Source organism: Branchiostoma lanceolatum, chromosome 19, assembly GCF_035083965.1.
Source record: "Branchiostoma lanceolatum isolate klBraLanc5 chromosome 19, klBraLanc5.hap2, whole genome shotgun sequence".
Lineage (NCBI taxonomy): Eukaryota > Metazoa > Chordata > Leptocardii > Amphioxiformes > Branchiostomatidae > Branchiostoma > Branchiostoma lanceolatum.
In genome coordinates, this window is record NC_089740.1 from 6,093,575 (window position 1) to 6,110,784 (window position 17,210).

The 17,210-nt window shown below is 40.5% G+C and overlaps 1 protein-coding gene across 3 annotated transcripts in view; it reads left to right on the forward strand.

Moving 5' to 3' along the window:
• LOC136425696 (mothers against decapentaplegic homolog 4-like) overlaps positions 1–16,601 on the forward strand; it is a 44,490-nt gene extending 27,889 nt beyond the window's left edge. The window contains exons 3-13 of one of the 3 annotated variants that reach the window (XM_066414634.1): positions 3,222–3,396; positions 3,859–3,888; positions 5,386–5,571; positions 6,917–6,988; positions 7,143–7,325; positions 8,115–8,204; positions 8,708–8,782; positions 10,345–10,528; positions 11,246–11,414; positions 11,882–12,020; positions 12,724–16,601. In XM_066414634.1, coding sequence (XP_066270731.1) covers positions 3,222–3,396; positions 3,859–3,888; positions 5,386–5,571; positions 6,917–6,988; positions 7,143–7,325; positions 8,115–8,204; positions 8,708–8,782; positions 10,345–10,528; positions 11,246–11,414; positions 11,882–12,020; positions 12,724–12,959 — 1,539 coding nt within the window. In that variant the 3' untranslated portion in view covers positions 12,960–16,601. Of the gene's footprint in view, positions 1–3,003; positions 3,179–3,221; positions 3,397–3,858; positions 3,889–5,385; positions 5,572–6,916; positions 6,989–7,142; positions 7,326–8,114; positions 8,205–8,707; positions 8,783–10,344; positions 10,529–11,245; positions 11,415–11,881; positions 12,021–12,723 lie in introns of all 3 variants that reach the window. The other 2 variants (XM_066414633.1, XM_066414636.1) reach the window with 2 other exon arrangements.
• The last annotated feature ends 609 nt before the right edge of the window (positions 16,602–17,210 follow it).

The window sequence follows — 17,210 nt, forward strand, 5'->3', positions numbered from 1 at the left end:
GTGTCCGCTATAGACCCTGTGTCTGCTGCCGGTAGTGTGAATTACTTCTCGCGGATACATTAATTGCCTTTGCTGGAGCCGAAAAAGCGCAGTCCTTCCCCGGCAGCAGACACAGGGTCTATAGCGGACACAGGGGCACGGCGGATACGGGATCCCAAGCAGATACGCGGCGCCCCCTCCCCCCCCAAAAAATTGAAGAAAAAAAAACGCTGCGGGGAAAAGGACTGCAACGGAGGCTACCAAAAACCATGTTTATTTGGCAACATTTGCGAGAGCATCATACTTTAATTTGCCAATCTCCCTCGGAGTCCCTCCCGATGCATAAATTGACTGTTTCAAAATCACCCGTGCAAAATAAATTCTCTATACAAGTTCTGCGAGACGCCAAGAGCTTCTTAGTGCAAAGGCTTGCGTGTTTACCTGCAACATGACCTCAAGTAACCTGAAAAGAACGCATGTTCTTTGGCCAGCAGCAAATGGAACGCCCGGAACCTTAGATAGAACATGGATTCTTAGATAGAACATGGAACGGGGACAGCACTTTTGACCCGTTTTTGGTCTGAAAATGGGTCCAAAAGTCCCCAAAACGAAGCATTTTGAAGTGATGTACACCAGAAATGTGATTGAAATCCTGTAGGGACATGTTCAAGGCACCCTTGTGCCGAATTCCAGGTCATTTGCTTGTAATACCAGGGCACAGGAGCCCAAAATATAAATATTGTCAAAAAATGCCCCAAAAAAACTCCATAAAAATGATTTTAAGGCCTGTTTCAAAACGATTAAAAAAGGACCTGGGGGTATTTGCCATCTCAACCTCCACACCAAATTTCAGGTCGGTTGGTTAAGAAATGGCGGAGTAGAAGCCATTTGAAGATTTGTCAGGAGGAGGAGAAGAAGAACCAGACAAATACAATATATTTCACTCTACCCATACCTCTAGGTATGGGAAGTGAAATATAACAATATGTTTCGTTGGCGAAACATAATCATGATAGAAAAAAAATATTTTGAGAACTGATCGAGCGTTTGCCAGCAGATGTCATCTCCTCAATCTATATACTGTACTAGTGTGTCAAATCATTTGATTACATTTAACATACATGTACAACGTTTTGTTCGGTATAAAGAAATTTTGTCTCAGGATTTGTGAGCTTTGAAATTCTATAAGCTATAGAAAATTACATAAAGATCTGTAATGCGATAAAACTACAAATGATACGACAACCTCTGACATGATTTCTGATGAGCCATTGGCTGCGGTAAGCTTGTTTGAAGTCGTTGGCGCCGCGTTGGCTATGCCTGGCTCTCCGTACAGCCCTGTAATAATGTAAGGATGACAGCTTTACTATGTCAGGGTCTTCTCCCTACAGCTAAATACAGTTAGGCCTATGTTAGGCCTATGGAAAAAAAAGTTGTGTTTCTGGTTACAGCACTGAAAAAAGTAGGGTCAGTAGGCAGGGATTCTCTCATTTTTTACAGGTTTGCGATAGCAAAACCTGTATTGGTTTCGTCAGCATCCATGTACGCCACTATGTTGGATTTGACGTCAATTGCTGGGGCCATCTTGTTTTCGCTTTGTTTAGATTTCGGGCAAAGTGCTCCAGCAAATATAGTTTAATATTTAAAGCCGAATGCATCAGGACGCTGGTATTTTCAACATCATATTGTAATCATACGGATATACATTGTACAAGAACAAGTATATCAATGAGCTAAACAAAGAAGTACAATATTTAAAACACATTCCTACATGAACTGCTCAAAGTCTTAACCTGTTACCAGAGTGTGAAATACAGGAAGTCTGCCAGAAAATATGCAAGATTCTGTTTTGAATTTTCGTCACTCAGATGTCAGATCGAACGTTTATTGTCCCTTGCTTGCGGTCAACCAAAAAAAGCCTAGGGTCGGAAGGTTTTTGCTAGGGTCGGCCGATAACCAGAAACACAACATTTTCTTTTCTAGGTCCTAACTGATGGCAGTGCTGTCATTCAATAGTTTTGAATCGGCTGGCTAGAAAATCAATATGTTATACATCTGCACCCTGCTATTAAAGTGCTTTTACGACAATATGGTATTACTATATAGCTAAATATCAGCCCATTTTTGGTATATTCTCATTGTCAGAGTGCAAAAATTTGGGTATAGTTTTTTTCAATCAGGTGAAAATCAGTGCACAGGTTGATAGATTTAATTTCCGTGACCTACGTGTACATGTAAGCTTGAAATCCTGCAACTGTATATTTCTCTTTCAGGTATAATAATGAATATATCCGACCACATTGATTTGATCGTTGTTGCTACTAGAAATCATTTTGATCGTAAACATTGTTTTTTTGTTCATGTTTTGAAACATTTGGTTACCGAGCTCGACTTGACAATTTTTTTTTTTACCAATAGTTTTGCAGATCGAGCAAAAAGGGCTGCCATCTCACATTTGAATTTCATTAGAACGAAGTGTTTTAAAGAGACACTCTTTCTTAAACATAGATATTGGAACATTTAAAAACAAGACAAAGAAACCTTTCAAAAGTGTCAATATCCCCCTCCCCATATCACCCACAAAAATGTAAAGAAAAGAAAACCTCATTGTAATAATTCAGACCCCCCCCCCCCCCATTGATAACGATACAAAATATCACTGATGCGTTTTGTGTGATATTTAAAAAATATCTGAAGAAAACACAACGAAAATTACCAAAATTTTGGGGAAACTCAAAAGAAGGCAACTCTTAAAAGTTGCCAATGCCTGCAAAAAATGCCTTGAGAAAATAAGAAAGAATTCCAATGTTTTTAAAAAAAAAAGGGAAATAGCCCCAAATTCAGGTATAAAAAAAAGGAAAATGCAGAAAATGTTGTACAAAATGACTTTTGCAAACCCTTGTGAAAATTAAAAAGAATTCCAATGTTTTCGAATAAGATTAGGACAAAAGGCCCAAATTTTGCTGAAAAAAAAGGAAACCCGGTGTGGTTATTGGCTAATACTGCTTTGTTTTTTTCACTCAGGTTGCGGGCAGAAAAGGTTTCCCCCACGTTATCTATGCTCGGATTTGGAGATGGCCCGATCTGCATAAAAACGAGCTCAAACATGTCAAATATTGCCAGTATGCTTTCGACTTGAAGGCTGACAGTGTGTGTGTAAACCCCTACCATTATGAGAGAGTGGTATCTCCCGGAATAGGTGAGTTACAGACGATCGTATTCTTCTATTCTCTTCGCTGTAGGTAGCGGGACGGAAAGTTTTCCCACACGTAATATACGCCAAGATATGGCGCTGGCCCGACCTGCACAAAAACGAGCTAAAACACGTCAAGTTCTGCAAGTACGCTTTCGACGTTAAGGCGGACTATGTCTGTGTGAATCCATACCATTATGAGAGGGTAGTGTCGCCCGCGATCGGTAAGTAGGGTACAGGACAGGTTGTGAAGTGACTGTGGTGCATGTTTTGAAGTTCACTATAAAAGAAGTATGATCTTCTGAGTTTGTTTGCATCCACAAGTAGACTAGCTTTATCCAAGTCTCACAGTTTTAAATTTTTTTGGCGATGCCTCAGGAGTGAAGGCATTTTTTTCTGACTACGTTTGTGTGTATATTTTCCACTATTGCAGCTTTATCATATGCACATACCTATTTTACATTTCCTGCCAGATTCTATAACTAAACATATTGGCACTCCCTTTTACTTTTGTTCTTAAAGTTGGTTTTATGTTTGAATCTAGAATGTACAGAAAAGAGGTGTTTTAGAAGAGACTTATGTCTAATGTATGCAGAGCTGTGAAAGGCATTGTCTTGTTGATTTTAATTCTTTTCAGAAAGTTGAAGAAATAATTGTTGAGAATGTTGTTGTGTTTTTTGTTGCAGACCTTTCTGGACTGACATTGCAGCACACAGGTTAGTACACGTTGTATTCTTGCCACTGTGTAATCGAGAGTGCCAAAAGTCTCTTCTGCCCCCCTCCCCTTTGTTTCCTCTCCCCTTCCCAGGGCTGTCTCCAGTACCGTCCCTTTTTTTTTTTCAAATTTACTTGTTGGGACGGACAAAAATTTCACCATATTTGCCCAAAAAATCTGAACTTCATGACAAGAAACTGATGAAAATGTTTTTTCGTAAAGCTTGAAATGATGGATTTAGCAGTGAAATTCAACGACATGGGTTTCCAAAGAATGAGTGGGACGGAAACAAATTAAAGCTGGAGATAGCCCTGACTGTGACTCACAACTTTATACCGGAACTACTATTGGTTACCAGCAGTATTGACTACCAGGGTCAGCGGATGAATGTTGCGTACTGCGACCTTTAATCAACACACATGTTGTACAAGTCCATATGTATGTTATTGCGAGAGCAGTCTGATTACATTAAGGTGGTTTAAGGTCACCTTGTCCCTGGTGACAGCACATTGCCTGTGGACATGACCTTGAGTTGAACTTCCCACATCCTTGGAGCTAACAGAATCGTCCAGGGAACCGCCAGCGATTGGAATCTCACAACAAATTTCCCAAAACAGTCCCCAATGTGAACTGCGTTTTCAGGCCATTCAATGCAAACAGTTGTGAACGTCAACAACATCTCTTAGTCTTACTGACACATAAACATTTACAGGTCTGGGATAGCAAAACCTGTTTTGATTTTAACGGCCAGGAAACCTTTAGCGGCTCCAATCTCACGACAAATTTCCCAAAACAGTCCCGCATTAATTGTGTTTTCAGGCCAATCAATGTTAACAGTTGTGAACATCAAGAAAACAACATCTCTTAGTGTTACTGTCACATTTTTTTTACAGGTTTGCATATATAGCAAAACCTATTTTGATTTCGTTGGCATCCATGAGCGCCGGCATGTTGGATTTTTTTTTAAAATGCTATGCATACAGGTCTCATCTGAAGCATGTGTAAACACATAATGCAATGTAGTTACTCAAAAGGTAAAGAATATAGAGATTGGCAATTTCTAAAGATCTCTTAAAAATTTTGTGACGCCTTCTACATGAATTGAGTGTAAGGTTTTGCCTCACATTTTGTCCGAAGCCATGTGTCGAAAACTAAAAAATGATGAATATTCTTGTAACTAAAAAATGAAAAGGGTCAAATAAAAAAGTGCTTTATTCCCAACCAAGGAAATGATAATGTCATCTTCTTCAGGGCAATGATGAATAAATACTTAATGTTTGGGGCCGCATTATTAGCAGCGACACCTAGCTGCAGTGCAAAGTGAACCAGTTATCATTACCGTAAAGAAGATGACAGACGGTCATTGAAACGTCTACTGTTATCATTTCTTTGGTTGTGAATAAAGAACTTATTATTGTTATTGAATCATTTGCCAACTGAAACTATTCGGAACACAGAATAAAAAGTGGTGTTTACAAAACCTAATTTTTTTTCACAGCTCCTCCGAGCAGGCTAGTGAAGGATGAGTTTGTTCACGAGTGTGTTCAGGTGGAGGGGAACCAGTATAACTCACCGGGAACCTCCGACTCCTCCCAGTCCATCCAGACTATACAACACACCTCCAACCACTCACAGAGTCGCCCCGACAGCTTCCCACATCCCATGTTAACAGCGCCACACTCAGGTAGGTTATAGAAAATAGCAGTGCAGCAGTGCCCTCTTGCAGTCTATTGAAGTACTGCAGGCATATGCTGTATTATTTGGGTTTTTTCATCACTATATCTCAGTGTTGACAGAGTCGTCCTGGAAGTTTCCCTCATCTCATGTTATCAGAACCACACTCAAGTAGGATAAAGAAAAGCAGTGCAACAGTGCCCTCTAGCAGTCTTTTGTAGTACTGCAGCAATATACAGCACTGTACTATACTATACTATTGCATCTCAGAGTTGACAGAGTTGTCTTGACAGCTTCCCTCATCCCATGTTATCAGCACCATGCTCAGGTAGGATTTAAAATATAGCAGTGCAGCAGTGCGCTCTTGCAGTCTCTTGAAGTACTGCAGGAATATACCTTACTATTCTGTTGTATCTCAGAGTGGACAAGAGTTGTCCTGACAGACTCCCACATCCCATGTTATCAGCACCACACTCAGCTATGGTAAAAAAACAGCAGTGCAGCAGTGCCCTCTCGCAGTCTATCGAAGTACTGCAAGCGTATAATATTCTGTTGCATCACTGCACTCTGACTAACTGTGAGTCAGACTTCATCCATTTTGCAAGGACCAGACATGTCATGTGAGTTCACTTATACCAAAACTGACAGGATTTTACCAGTCTGCTCAATATGAGGACATTCACATGTCTGGATGTTTCTGACAATCCCTTGTTCTTTGATTTGGACATAATATCACCCCAATGTCTGTGCTCTACAACTATTGGTATATTTTATCTGTCTTGTTGATTGTCATTTCTTTGTGCCAGTCCTAATGCATGTCTTTTAAAATCTCTGGAACTTTGCCAAAAAATTCTCTTGGCTTTGGAAGCCAGGTCATTTCCTAGCCAATGCCCTTGGCTGTTTCTAGGGACATTGGAATCTCCATGTCAATATCTCCAACACTGCTTTCCGTACTGACCACAAGTATAGTATGCTCTTCTTGGATGGTTGCAGGGCTCTCAAGTATCTGTCCGTCTGTCAAAGAATGAAATTTTTCTCCTAGGAACAGAAAAGATTTTAACCATTCTGTATCCCTTGTTGAACAGAAATTCAAATTTCATGATAGTTTCACCAGGGCATCAACTGTGCTACCAAAGCTTTGGCTTTTGAAACTGTCCCAAAAGGTCTGGAAGGTTTGAAATATTTGTTTTGAGAAAAGACAGGTTGTACAGATTTATAATGTGGATCTATATTATATTTCATGTACCAGGGTAGATAGATAAGACTATCTTTACCTTTTACCTTAGGAGTAAAAGTTTTTGGTGACACCTCAGGGGTGAGCCTAATTTGCTGACAAGTTTTTTTTTTTTCCACAGTGTCCTCGGCAGCACCTGTTACCAATGGTTTTGGGATGTCCCACTCTGATCCCAACGGCCTGAACAGACCAGGTAAGAGGAATCTACAACAAGCCCACATGTGACTTATCTGTCATAGAAACTTTGTTTTAATTTTTGTGATAAAGAACTCTTCTGTTTTGCTTTATTTTTCACTACAAGTCTTGTGACGTCATTCAACTCATTTCACGCTTTATTTCGGATTCAGGTCCGAGCATGGTTGGTTTTGGGGCGCCCCCTCACTCAGACGGTGTCTTCACACACATTGCAGTGCCGCCAGGCCCGGGGCCTTCCATGGCACAGCAACAGGCACCTCCGCAACAGGCAACCCCGGGTCCTTCCACTCTGGAGTCGACCACTGTCGCAACCCAGCCTTCCACACCGTTCAGAAGTACGTCTGTTCTGTCGTGATAGCAGGGAATTTGTTGAAAATGAAAAAAAAATAATTCTTGATAAGATAGCAGGAATTTTTCTAAACAGGGGAACAAGGGCGCTGCACCCCCATGCCCTGACTTTGTGCCCCCTTACAAGGGGAGCAGTGTTGTGATAGCAGGGAATTTGTTAGAAATGAATAAAGGTAATTCTTGCTAAGATTCAGGGATTGTTCTAAAAAGGGGAACAAGGGCGCTGCAGTCCCATGCCCTGATCATGGTCTACTTACCCTGGGGAGCAGATCCTCTGACAAGCATAAAATTCTGATTGACCATTTATTCTACTAGGTCACGTTTGGCTGCAGTCTTCAACTGTGACCTGTCTGACAGCAATTTTGCCCCTCAGGAAGCCTTATGATACCCCATTTTAACTTAAAAATTCTCCAAAACTCCACACTGTGGAATGGGGGGAGCACCAAAGCATCCCCCCACTTGCAATTGGTCAATCCCTTGCAATGCAATGCTCCTTGCAATTTTTTCTGAGAAAAAAAACTGGGCTATTGCACAGTACTGAACTGTTTAGAAGACTCATTTTTTGGTGACACCTGAGGGCGGAGCCTTCTTTGTGGTATTTACTAAACAGGGGTGCTAAGCCCTCATACTTCCAGCAGTGTGACCTCTTACCTCGGGGACATAATTGTGAAAACTCCAAAATTCAGATTAACCATTGCTGACCATCAAAACTAGTTCTTGTGATTATTTTGAAAATCATGCAAATTTTCTCAACTGTGATTGTTTTTTTTTTCCAGGCAACACGACAACTTGGGCGGGAAACAACACAGCGACGTACACACAGAACATGGCGCCCGAGGGGAGTCTCGCACCGCCACCGTACTGGGGTAAGGAACATATACCTACAACGAACACAGGAGAAGGTGCACACGTTCTACACTGTACGGGGCATAAGTAATGTAGCTATATTGTAAATAGTGAAACTTTCACGGTGGTTTCATTTGTGCGGTTTTCGCGATGACCGTTCTATCAGGGAAATCATGACACTGTGAATATGCACTTCCAATGTATTACTACTGTTACTGTACTACAAAATTGTTTCAACCACAAATTTAAAACTGAAAATGTCCTTTTCTCATGTCCTACTGCAAAATAAAACCACTGCAAAAGAAAGGAATTTACAGTATCTTGGTGGCATATCCAATTGAGATGTGAGAGTACATTAAGAGAGTGACCCAAACCAACAAAGACAAAGGGAAAGCAATGTACAATTATACTGACATCTTACATAAAGATGGACACATACTGGTATATGTTGTTATGTCTTAGCATACAGTTTTATGCTATTACATGTATGTTGATTTAACTGCTGAATGATATGATGTTACAGCTGGAGGAGGAGCAGGGAACAGTCAGCTCCACAGCGACGCATCTCTGGCAAACATGCCGCTGTCATCACGGCCTGGTAAGGCTACTCAACACTTAACAAAATACACAAAACAATGAGTGGCATCAAATTGTCGACTGCGTAAGCTAGTGAACACGAGATTGAGAGGTCATATGCATGTTTTCAATTCCTAGCATTCCTGATCATCATGACTAGACGGTGTGCCCTTGGTAAACACACTTTACACGACTTTCCTCACTCCACCAAGGTGTAAAAATAAGTACCTGACTTTGGTTGGGGAGGTAAAGGGCAATGGAAGGAGAGGGTTGGGCTCTGCCTTCTAATACCATGCCCTAGACACAGTGGATAACAACACACTGCCCCTACGGCCTCAAACAAAAAGGCTATGGGACTACCTTTACCCATTAGAAGGGCCTGGTCACATACGTTGTACGATTGCAAACTGAGGGCATTTTGGGGACAGGCTTTTTAGCGAATGCCCACAAACGCCCACTCTGGCGAAGTCCGCGCAGCACGAATCTAATTTTTTTTGCTTGCAATATGTTAAGGTTGTGCTCCCATTAATTAATCCTGAGTTTCAAGTCAATCCATCGATCCGAAGTTAGATAAAGCGAACTTGAAGATTCTTACCTGGCTTTTTAGCGAATGCCCAGCAAAAAAAAGGCTTTTTAGCGAATGCCCAATATATCAGCCAAAATATCGGCCATCGTGACACGGGCGCTAAATCTAACACCATAAACATGTTCAACAAGTTGTCCCCTGAATGTGTACTCAGTTTCCGTGCTGTACAAGCCTGTAAAGTCACTTTATTCTACGAAATACACGGCGCGGCCTGCGGCACGTATTCGGGGTAGAGGCCGCTAGTAACCTGTCCCAAATATGCAAATGAGCCGCCATATTGGATTTTTACGTCCGGGGCAGTGGATTCCCACGCCGTGTATTTCGTAGAATAAAGTGACTTTACAGGCGTTTAAAGCACGGAAACTGAGTACACATTCAGGGGACAACTAGTTGAACATGTTTATGGTGTTAGATTTAGCGCCCGTGTCACGATGGCCGATATTTTGGCTGATATATTGGGCATTCGCTAAAAAGCCTTTTTTGCTGGGCATTCGCTAAAAAGCCAGGTAAGAATCTTCAAGTTTGCTTTATTTAACTTCGGATCGATGGATTGACTTGAAACTCAGGATTAATTAATGGGAGCACAACCTGAACATATTCCGAGCAAAAAAAATTAGATTCGTGCAGCGCGGACTTCGCCAGAGTGGGCGTTTGTGGGCATTCGCTAAAAAGCCGATGCGGGCATTTTGGGGACAGTCGTCCATGTGTCGTACAAAATTCAGCATTTTTTTTAACGAAAAAGGCTGTTTTAAGTCCTTGTCTGCAATTGTCTCTCTCACAGCCTGATCCTACAACGGCCTACAAAGAATGTGACCATAAGTTGCATGTGTTCAGCATTGAATTACACTCATATAATCGTCTCATTAACATGAAGATTAATATCAAATCAATTTATGGACCATTGACTCTCTAAACATAACATGCATACAAGTAAACTTGAACAAATTACAGGGAAAGATAACTTGTCTCTCATATCATGTCTTTTTTTCTCTCACAAGGCCCTGAATACTGGTGCTCTATTGCCTACTTTGAGATGGATGTCCAAGTGGGGGAAATTTTCAAGGTCCCGTCGAGCTGTCCCACAGTGACTGTGGACGGGTACACGGATCCATCAGGCATAGACAGGTTCTGCCTCGGACAGCTATCCAACGTGCACAGGACAGAGGCTAGTGAAAGGGCAAGGTTTGTGCTCGATTGCTGAGTTGTAGCAGTCTTACTTTTCAGAGTACCAGTACAAAATTTGGTGTGCTAAAGCCCCTGTTAGGGATGTCCCTGTAGCTCAACTGGTCACAGTTGAGCTCCTGGTTCCAATTAGTTGGTAACTGGGAGACCCTGGTTCAATCCTGGGTAGGGCATCTTGGTTGTGACTGCAACAGTCTTTCGGAAGGGACGTAAAATTTGGGTCCTATGTTTGAGGAGTTGCCTCAAGCATGTTAAAGGGGGAGCAACCCCTCCCTGTAAAGATATACCCTGCTACTGAAACAGCAAGGAAACTTGCTGCCCTATGTGCCACTAGACACTACAAGTAAGTACAAGGGTCATGAAGCCCCTGTCACACATTCAGGACCTTGCCACAACTTTGCTCTTGACCACTCCCCAACCAAGGTCGGCACTGGGTTTGGAGTAGCCTGGAATCCATCCTATTCTAGCTCCAGTTCGCTGATTCGATTGTACCTGAGTGAGAAGAATATGGCTTTCCTCAGTTTGATTAGTCATCTGTTCCATACGACTTTCAAAGACTCGTAGGCAACCTTGCCGACCAACTTCCTACTACAGCTTTCCTTGTTTATCTTTCTTGCTTTTTTGTCATCGAAAAACTGGCAAGTTTGTTAAAGGTCATTTGACAGTCATGCCACGTTTCAGTTTGCTGAAGGTCATTTGAAAGTCACGCTGTTTCAGGTTACACATCGGTAAGGGCGTACAGTTGGACCTGAGAGGAGAGGGCGACGTGTGGGTCAGATGTCTGAGCGACCACGCCGTCTTCGTGCAGAGTTACTACCTGGACCGCGAGGCGGGGCGAGCGCCGGGTGACGCCGTACACAAGATCTACCCCAGCGCTTACATCAAGGTAAAATGGACATTTATCTCCATGTAGTAGAAGGGAGGGCCTCAGCTCCAGTTAGAATAGCATCGGGGGTTCCACAAGGAATCATCCTGGAACCATTGCTCTTCCTCTTGTACATAAACGACTTGCCAGATCAGCTTGATTCAAATGATAGGTTATTGCCAATGACTGCCTGTTATATATGGAGTTGTCTACTACACAGAATGATTCACGACTTCTTCAGAAAGATCTGAACAACTGCAAAGAATGGTTAAGGAAATGGCTCTGCAAAGCTTATGTGTTATGCTCAAGGGCTATACAGATACGGATAGTATAGAGTATCGAAATTACTTTGCATTCTTATATAATAAGTTCCCTGCACTTTATTCCAATTTCCGGTTACAGTGAAAATCAAGAGTTGGTGCCAAACAGCTACCTTTGCAGGCTAAAGGTTAGAGTGACTAATTATTCAATCCTTTCCATGCTTGCAGGTGTTTGACCTGCGTCAGTGCCATCGCCAGATGCAGCAGCAGGCGGCCACGGCACAGGCAGCTGCAGCCGCTCAGGCCGCGGCTGTGGCGGGCAACGTGCCTGGGCCTGGGTCCGTGGGCGGGATCGCGCCTGCCATTGGTAAGTGGGATCATGTGCCGCGTATAGCAACTCCTAGAACATGTAGAATTTTTGTACAGCTCTCTCAACTGTCTAAAAACTAAAGATTCATCATTTAGCATTTCAAAATTGTGTGACACAGTTTCCAGTAGCCACTTTTCAAAGAAAACATTGTCAAAACTACTTCACAGGATTTTAAAGGCATATGAAAGAGTTTAGAGTCTGTTGTACCCTTGAAAGTAGCAACATTTTCTTTGTCAGTTTTTCAATGGTTGGGATCCAAGTTATGTGATACTTAATAGTCGCTTCATAAAATGTAAATTTAAAACCTTTGAAATTTTTTAAATCCTAAATTATTATTGATGTTTCAACATTTTAGAAGTTGCATCATCAGATTTTGCTGAAAGTTGTAACAATTTGCAAATAAATGTTTACGGACAAAAATAGAAAAAACAGCAAAAAAAAAAGAAACTACAGATCAGAATAAAGACCTTTTTCCACAAGGTGTTGCCAAAAACCAATTCCCTGGGGAATGCGTTTGTGGAATTTTTAGAATATTTGGCAACCAATTGCAGTACTATACTTTATTTAGGCTCCGCTCCTGAAGCATTGCTAAAAAGTACTATTTTCCACCATCCTTTGTTCTTCATCCCTTGTTGTATCTGTATTTATTACTGCTTGTTCACTCAAGTATTGGATTCATATTGAATAAACTCATGTTCAGGGGTTCTTTCAGATCTGGGATTGTCGTCTGCGGCGAGTATAGGGGTCGACGACCTCCGACGGCTCTGCATCCTGCGAATGAGCTTCGTCAAGGGCTGGGGTCCGGACTACCCACGACAGAGCATCAAACAGACGCCGTGCTGGATCGAGATCCACCTTCACCGCGCCCTTCAGCTATTGGACGAGGTCTTACACACGATGCCACTCACGGGAGGCGATCCTCGGCACTTGGATTAGCGTAGCTCTCTTTTTTTGGTAAAATTTTTACAAAAGATGGCTTTTATTTCAATAGGTCAGACTTATAAAAATGTAACATTGTTATTTTTTGTCGCAAATCTATAAAATACTTTCATTTCTATTTCTTTCAACAATACCTTCACACCCCTGCTTTGAAATAGAATAACCCAAAGCTTATGCAAAATATACTGTAAATCTTAAAACCTTCACGGTGGTTTTATTTTTACGGTTAGCTCTCCACTTCGATTTCATGACATTGCGAACATGCATTTTTAATGTAGTACTACTGAACTACGAAATTGTTTCGTCTGCGGACTCAAAATGCCACAAAACCTTCCTTTTTCCTCCTAATGAAAAATAAAATCACCAAAAGAGTAAAGGAATCTACAGTATATGGACTATTCCATTGTATGCTTGGGTACATGCTTTTGTACTTGTTACACTTATTTTGTGATACAGACTTCAGAAATATATTGAAACATATAACCATGATGTGTGCAAGTGGAAGTTATGACTGAAAATTTAACAAAATAATAAAACTTGACCTACTAGACATGGATGTCCAGAAAATGGAAAAAACTTTGCGTGTTTTTAATATCCAAATAAAAAAAGTTGGCAAAGGATAAAGGTTAATGATTACAGGTTTGCATTTAGCAAAACCTGTTTTGTTTTAGCCTAGGGCCAATGGACGCTGCCATCTTTGTTTTTTATTATGGTTTATATTTACTGTTGGTTATATCTTCCACTAGCACAACATGGTCATATACTTGTACAACTATGTAATATGCTAACTAAAGAATCCAAGTATATAAGTACAGTTTCTTCAAGATTTTATTTTGTACCATGCATAAATGTATACTTTTGTTCACACTGTTAGAAAGCAAGCTGTTTTCCATGACAATATTGCCTTTCATAATCAAGAGTTTGGGTCGGATTAACTTAGAAATTTTGATGTGAAAAATTTGAAGGGTTGAATAAGAAATCATGACTTTTCTTGAATGACTACTGCAGCTTGAGGCCTAAATTTTTAACAGTCTTCATACTTTAGATAGTAAAGATGCACTTACGAATCATTCTAAAACAGCTCTCAGTCCCTGCATTACTATGAAAACACTTCTTTAGCTTATGCTTCAGTCACATTTCAAATGGGGGGCCTGTAGCCAAAAGTGAAAAAACAAACAAACTGTTAACTGCCCAGTTTAGTGGCATCGTGTTGGCATAATGGTTAGGGTGTTTGGCCCAGAACCCAGCGGTTCTGGGTTCCAATCCCCTGACATGCCACCAATGTTGTGCCCTTGGGAAATCACTTAACATGACTTTCCTCACTACACCAATGTGTCAAAATGGGTACCTGACTTTGGTTGGGAAGGTAAAAGGTGGTGGAAGGAGAGGGTTGGGCTCCGCCTTCCAATACCGTGCCCTAGACACAGTGGATAACAACTCACTGCTCCTACAGCCTCAAACAAAAAGGCTATAGGTCTACCTTTAGCATTAAACTACCAGGGCATTGGTTTGGAAATGTGACTAGAGCATTACATGAACCAATGTGTACACTGTGCAGTATATATAGTACCTCGGGTCTGTAAAAACTCACATTGCCTTGAATACTGGCCTGTAGCTCTTTGTAGAGTATTAGAAAGAAGGTGACCATTGAGATGCATAGAAGAACAACACTGAAAGAAAAATGATAAATTTATTCTATTGGTACTACATTTAAAGCAACCCCCCTCCCCATTTGTGGATTTGTTTGCAAATGATGTTAGATAATGTTGGTAAAGAAAGTTGAAAGTCAAATCATAGGGCAAAAGAGCATTTTTCCGAGAGACTGTCACCCCTAAATATGTTCTCCTAGCCAACAATGTTGTCTTGTTGGTAGTGAGAGACAACTAGAAATGGTATAGTCCAATCCAAGGAAGCCACATGTTTTAACATGTCATGACAGGTGTAAGATATTATGGGATGTAATGATTGACATACTGTAATGATGTGCAGTGAAGTAGCCAATAGGAGAGGGTAGGAACTAATGTGGTCGTAGTGATGCTGTAGTGGGATATGTATGGACTTGGATTGTGATTGGTTAATCTGTACAAATTCGAAATAACAGTAAGTCTGGTTTTATTTTAATCTTCAAATGTTTAAGATGAAATTTACCTTGTTCTTTCAATTACAGACACGGGCCTGCTTCTCTAAAAATCAGTAACATTTTGGCAACTGTGTAAGATTGAAAAAAAAAAGTTTAGAAAGTAAGTCAGGGATTCTGAGCCTTCCAGCAGGGCAGCTGTGACCTCATGTGCAAACACCCTAACGGCGGCCATGTTGGTGTCCCTATTTGCATTTAAGTCATTGATAGCTAAAAGTGTTTTTTGGACGTCTTCTGACTATCTTAGATGCAACTATCAAGTGTCTACAGCTAAAATAACGAATACCAAAAGAGCCCTTGAGCCATGGTTTTGTAAATGCAAATAGGGACACCAACATGGCCGCCAGCACCTCCCTACTCTATGGGTACAGAAAGTGAGTGAAAACACTATACAACAGAGATGTTTGTGGTGTAATTATATAAAACTGGATGTGAAAATGCACAGTAGAGCAAGAAGAATTTGTTTGTAATGGCTCCTCTCAGCCTGTACAGGACACTAATGATGAATTTAGGTACATTTTATGACCAAAATCCTGGTATTAAGATGTACCAACGTTAAGTGTAGAAATTAGAATAGTTTGATAAATGAAATTATAGCAAAGTTAGGGGATAAGTATAATACCAGTAGTTTGCTTCCTTATTGTTTGTCCAATACAAAATGTATTTGTAAGCTCGAAGACGTTGCAGGTATATGTACAATTTTATAGTTGAACCATGAAATTTGATTGATAAGTTAGGATACCAGGTCTCACGTATGATAGTTTTTTTACGTATGGAATCTAATAGAGAATTCCAAATATCTGTTGCCAATGAATGTACCTAAACCATGTACATGCCATACTTTTGATACAAGCATTTTTATTAATAATAACAGAGTCCATCTCAACCTTGTGAATACCATATTTGGTGCTATATCAACGTTAACATTTCAAAAGATTTCATTGACATTATTGATATACTGTCACTGGGAATAAATCAATTTGTTTTTGCCAAATTATGATTATTAATATTTTTCAACCAAATATGTGATTGACAAGTCCTTTTTGCATCATGAATATGAGCATTATTGTCAGTCCTATACTTTAACATACAGAAATATCTACTAAGCCACCAGTACAGATATGTTAACACCACAGACAGTTTGTGATATAGAAGGATCCAAGCATTCACTAGACAGTACATATTGTTACAGTTTTTGCTTGCTACTAAAGATTGAATTACACTTAGTCTAAGCGAAGTTTGTTCCTGGGCACCGCAGTCTTGTGTATATTTTCTACCTTATTTTGCAATATTTCTGTTTTGAAACACACTTTATTTCAGACTGCAATGTGTCATGTACTTGGCAATATAAGGTATGCTATAGTGTAGATCAGATGAATTTGTACAGTGCTTTTTTTTGCAATGTAGTTGTGTGCTCCATTTTTCTACACATGGCTTTATGACAAACAATAGCTGTGCATCGTGTTTGTTAGTAGGAAGTGGAATAAATTATTGGGAATATTTTTCTTTTGTCTCTTCCTCTTTTTACTGAAATCATACATGTAACATCTATTAACATAATTCCACCAGGGTACATAATTCTGCCACCCACGTCCAAACGGATCTCCAACCCAACCTCCCCCAGTATAATACACTCCTGTATACAGTATCTAAACTGTGCATACTAGTACCCGGGGGGTGCTGCACTAGAGATCTCTCAAACCCACTTTTGAAAGTGGCAGATTTTTGGAACCCGGCGGATTAATGTTAATGGAGGTTATTTGTCTTCTTTTCAAATTCAAAATAGAGGTAGTGTTATATTTTTAAACTTTTCAAATCAAGTGTCCATTGAAATCTGAAGTACTTTGGTCCCGAGAAAAATTACTAGATTCCAAAATCTTTATTCAACCATTTATTTCAAAGGAATCCCCAGTAATGTTAGGGCCCGAAAATAGGATTTTGAAAGTCAATTTATTTAGTCATTTCTATACATGATTAGTTCAAACAACGCTATCACAATTTATAGCGACATCCATGATGCAAAAAAATATGCTGTTGTTGTAATGTAAGCACTTAAAATCGTCGCCAGAGTTTTTGTAGGCTCACAAAACTAAGGGGATCATTGTACGCAT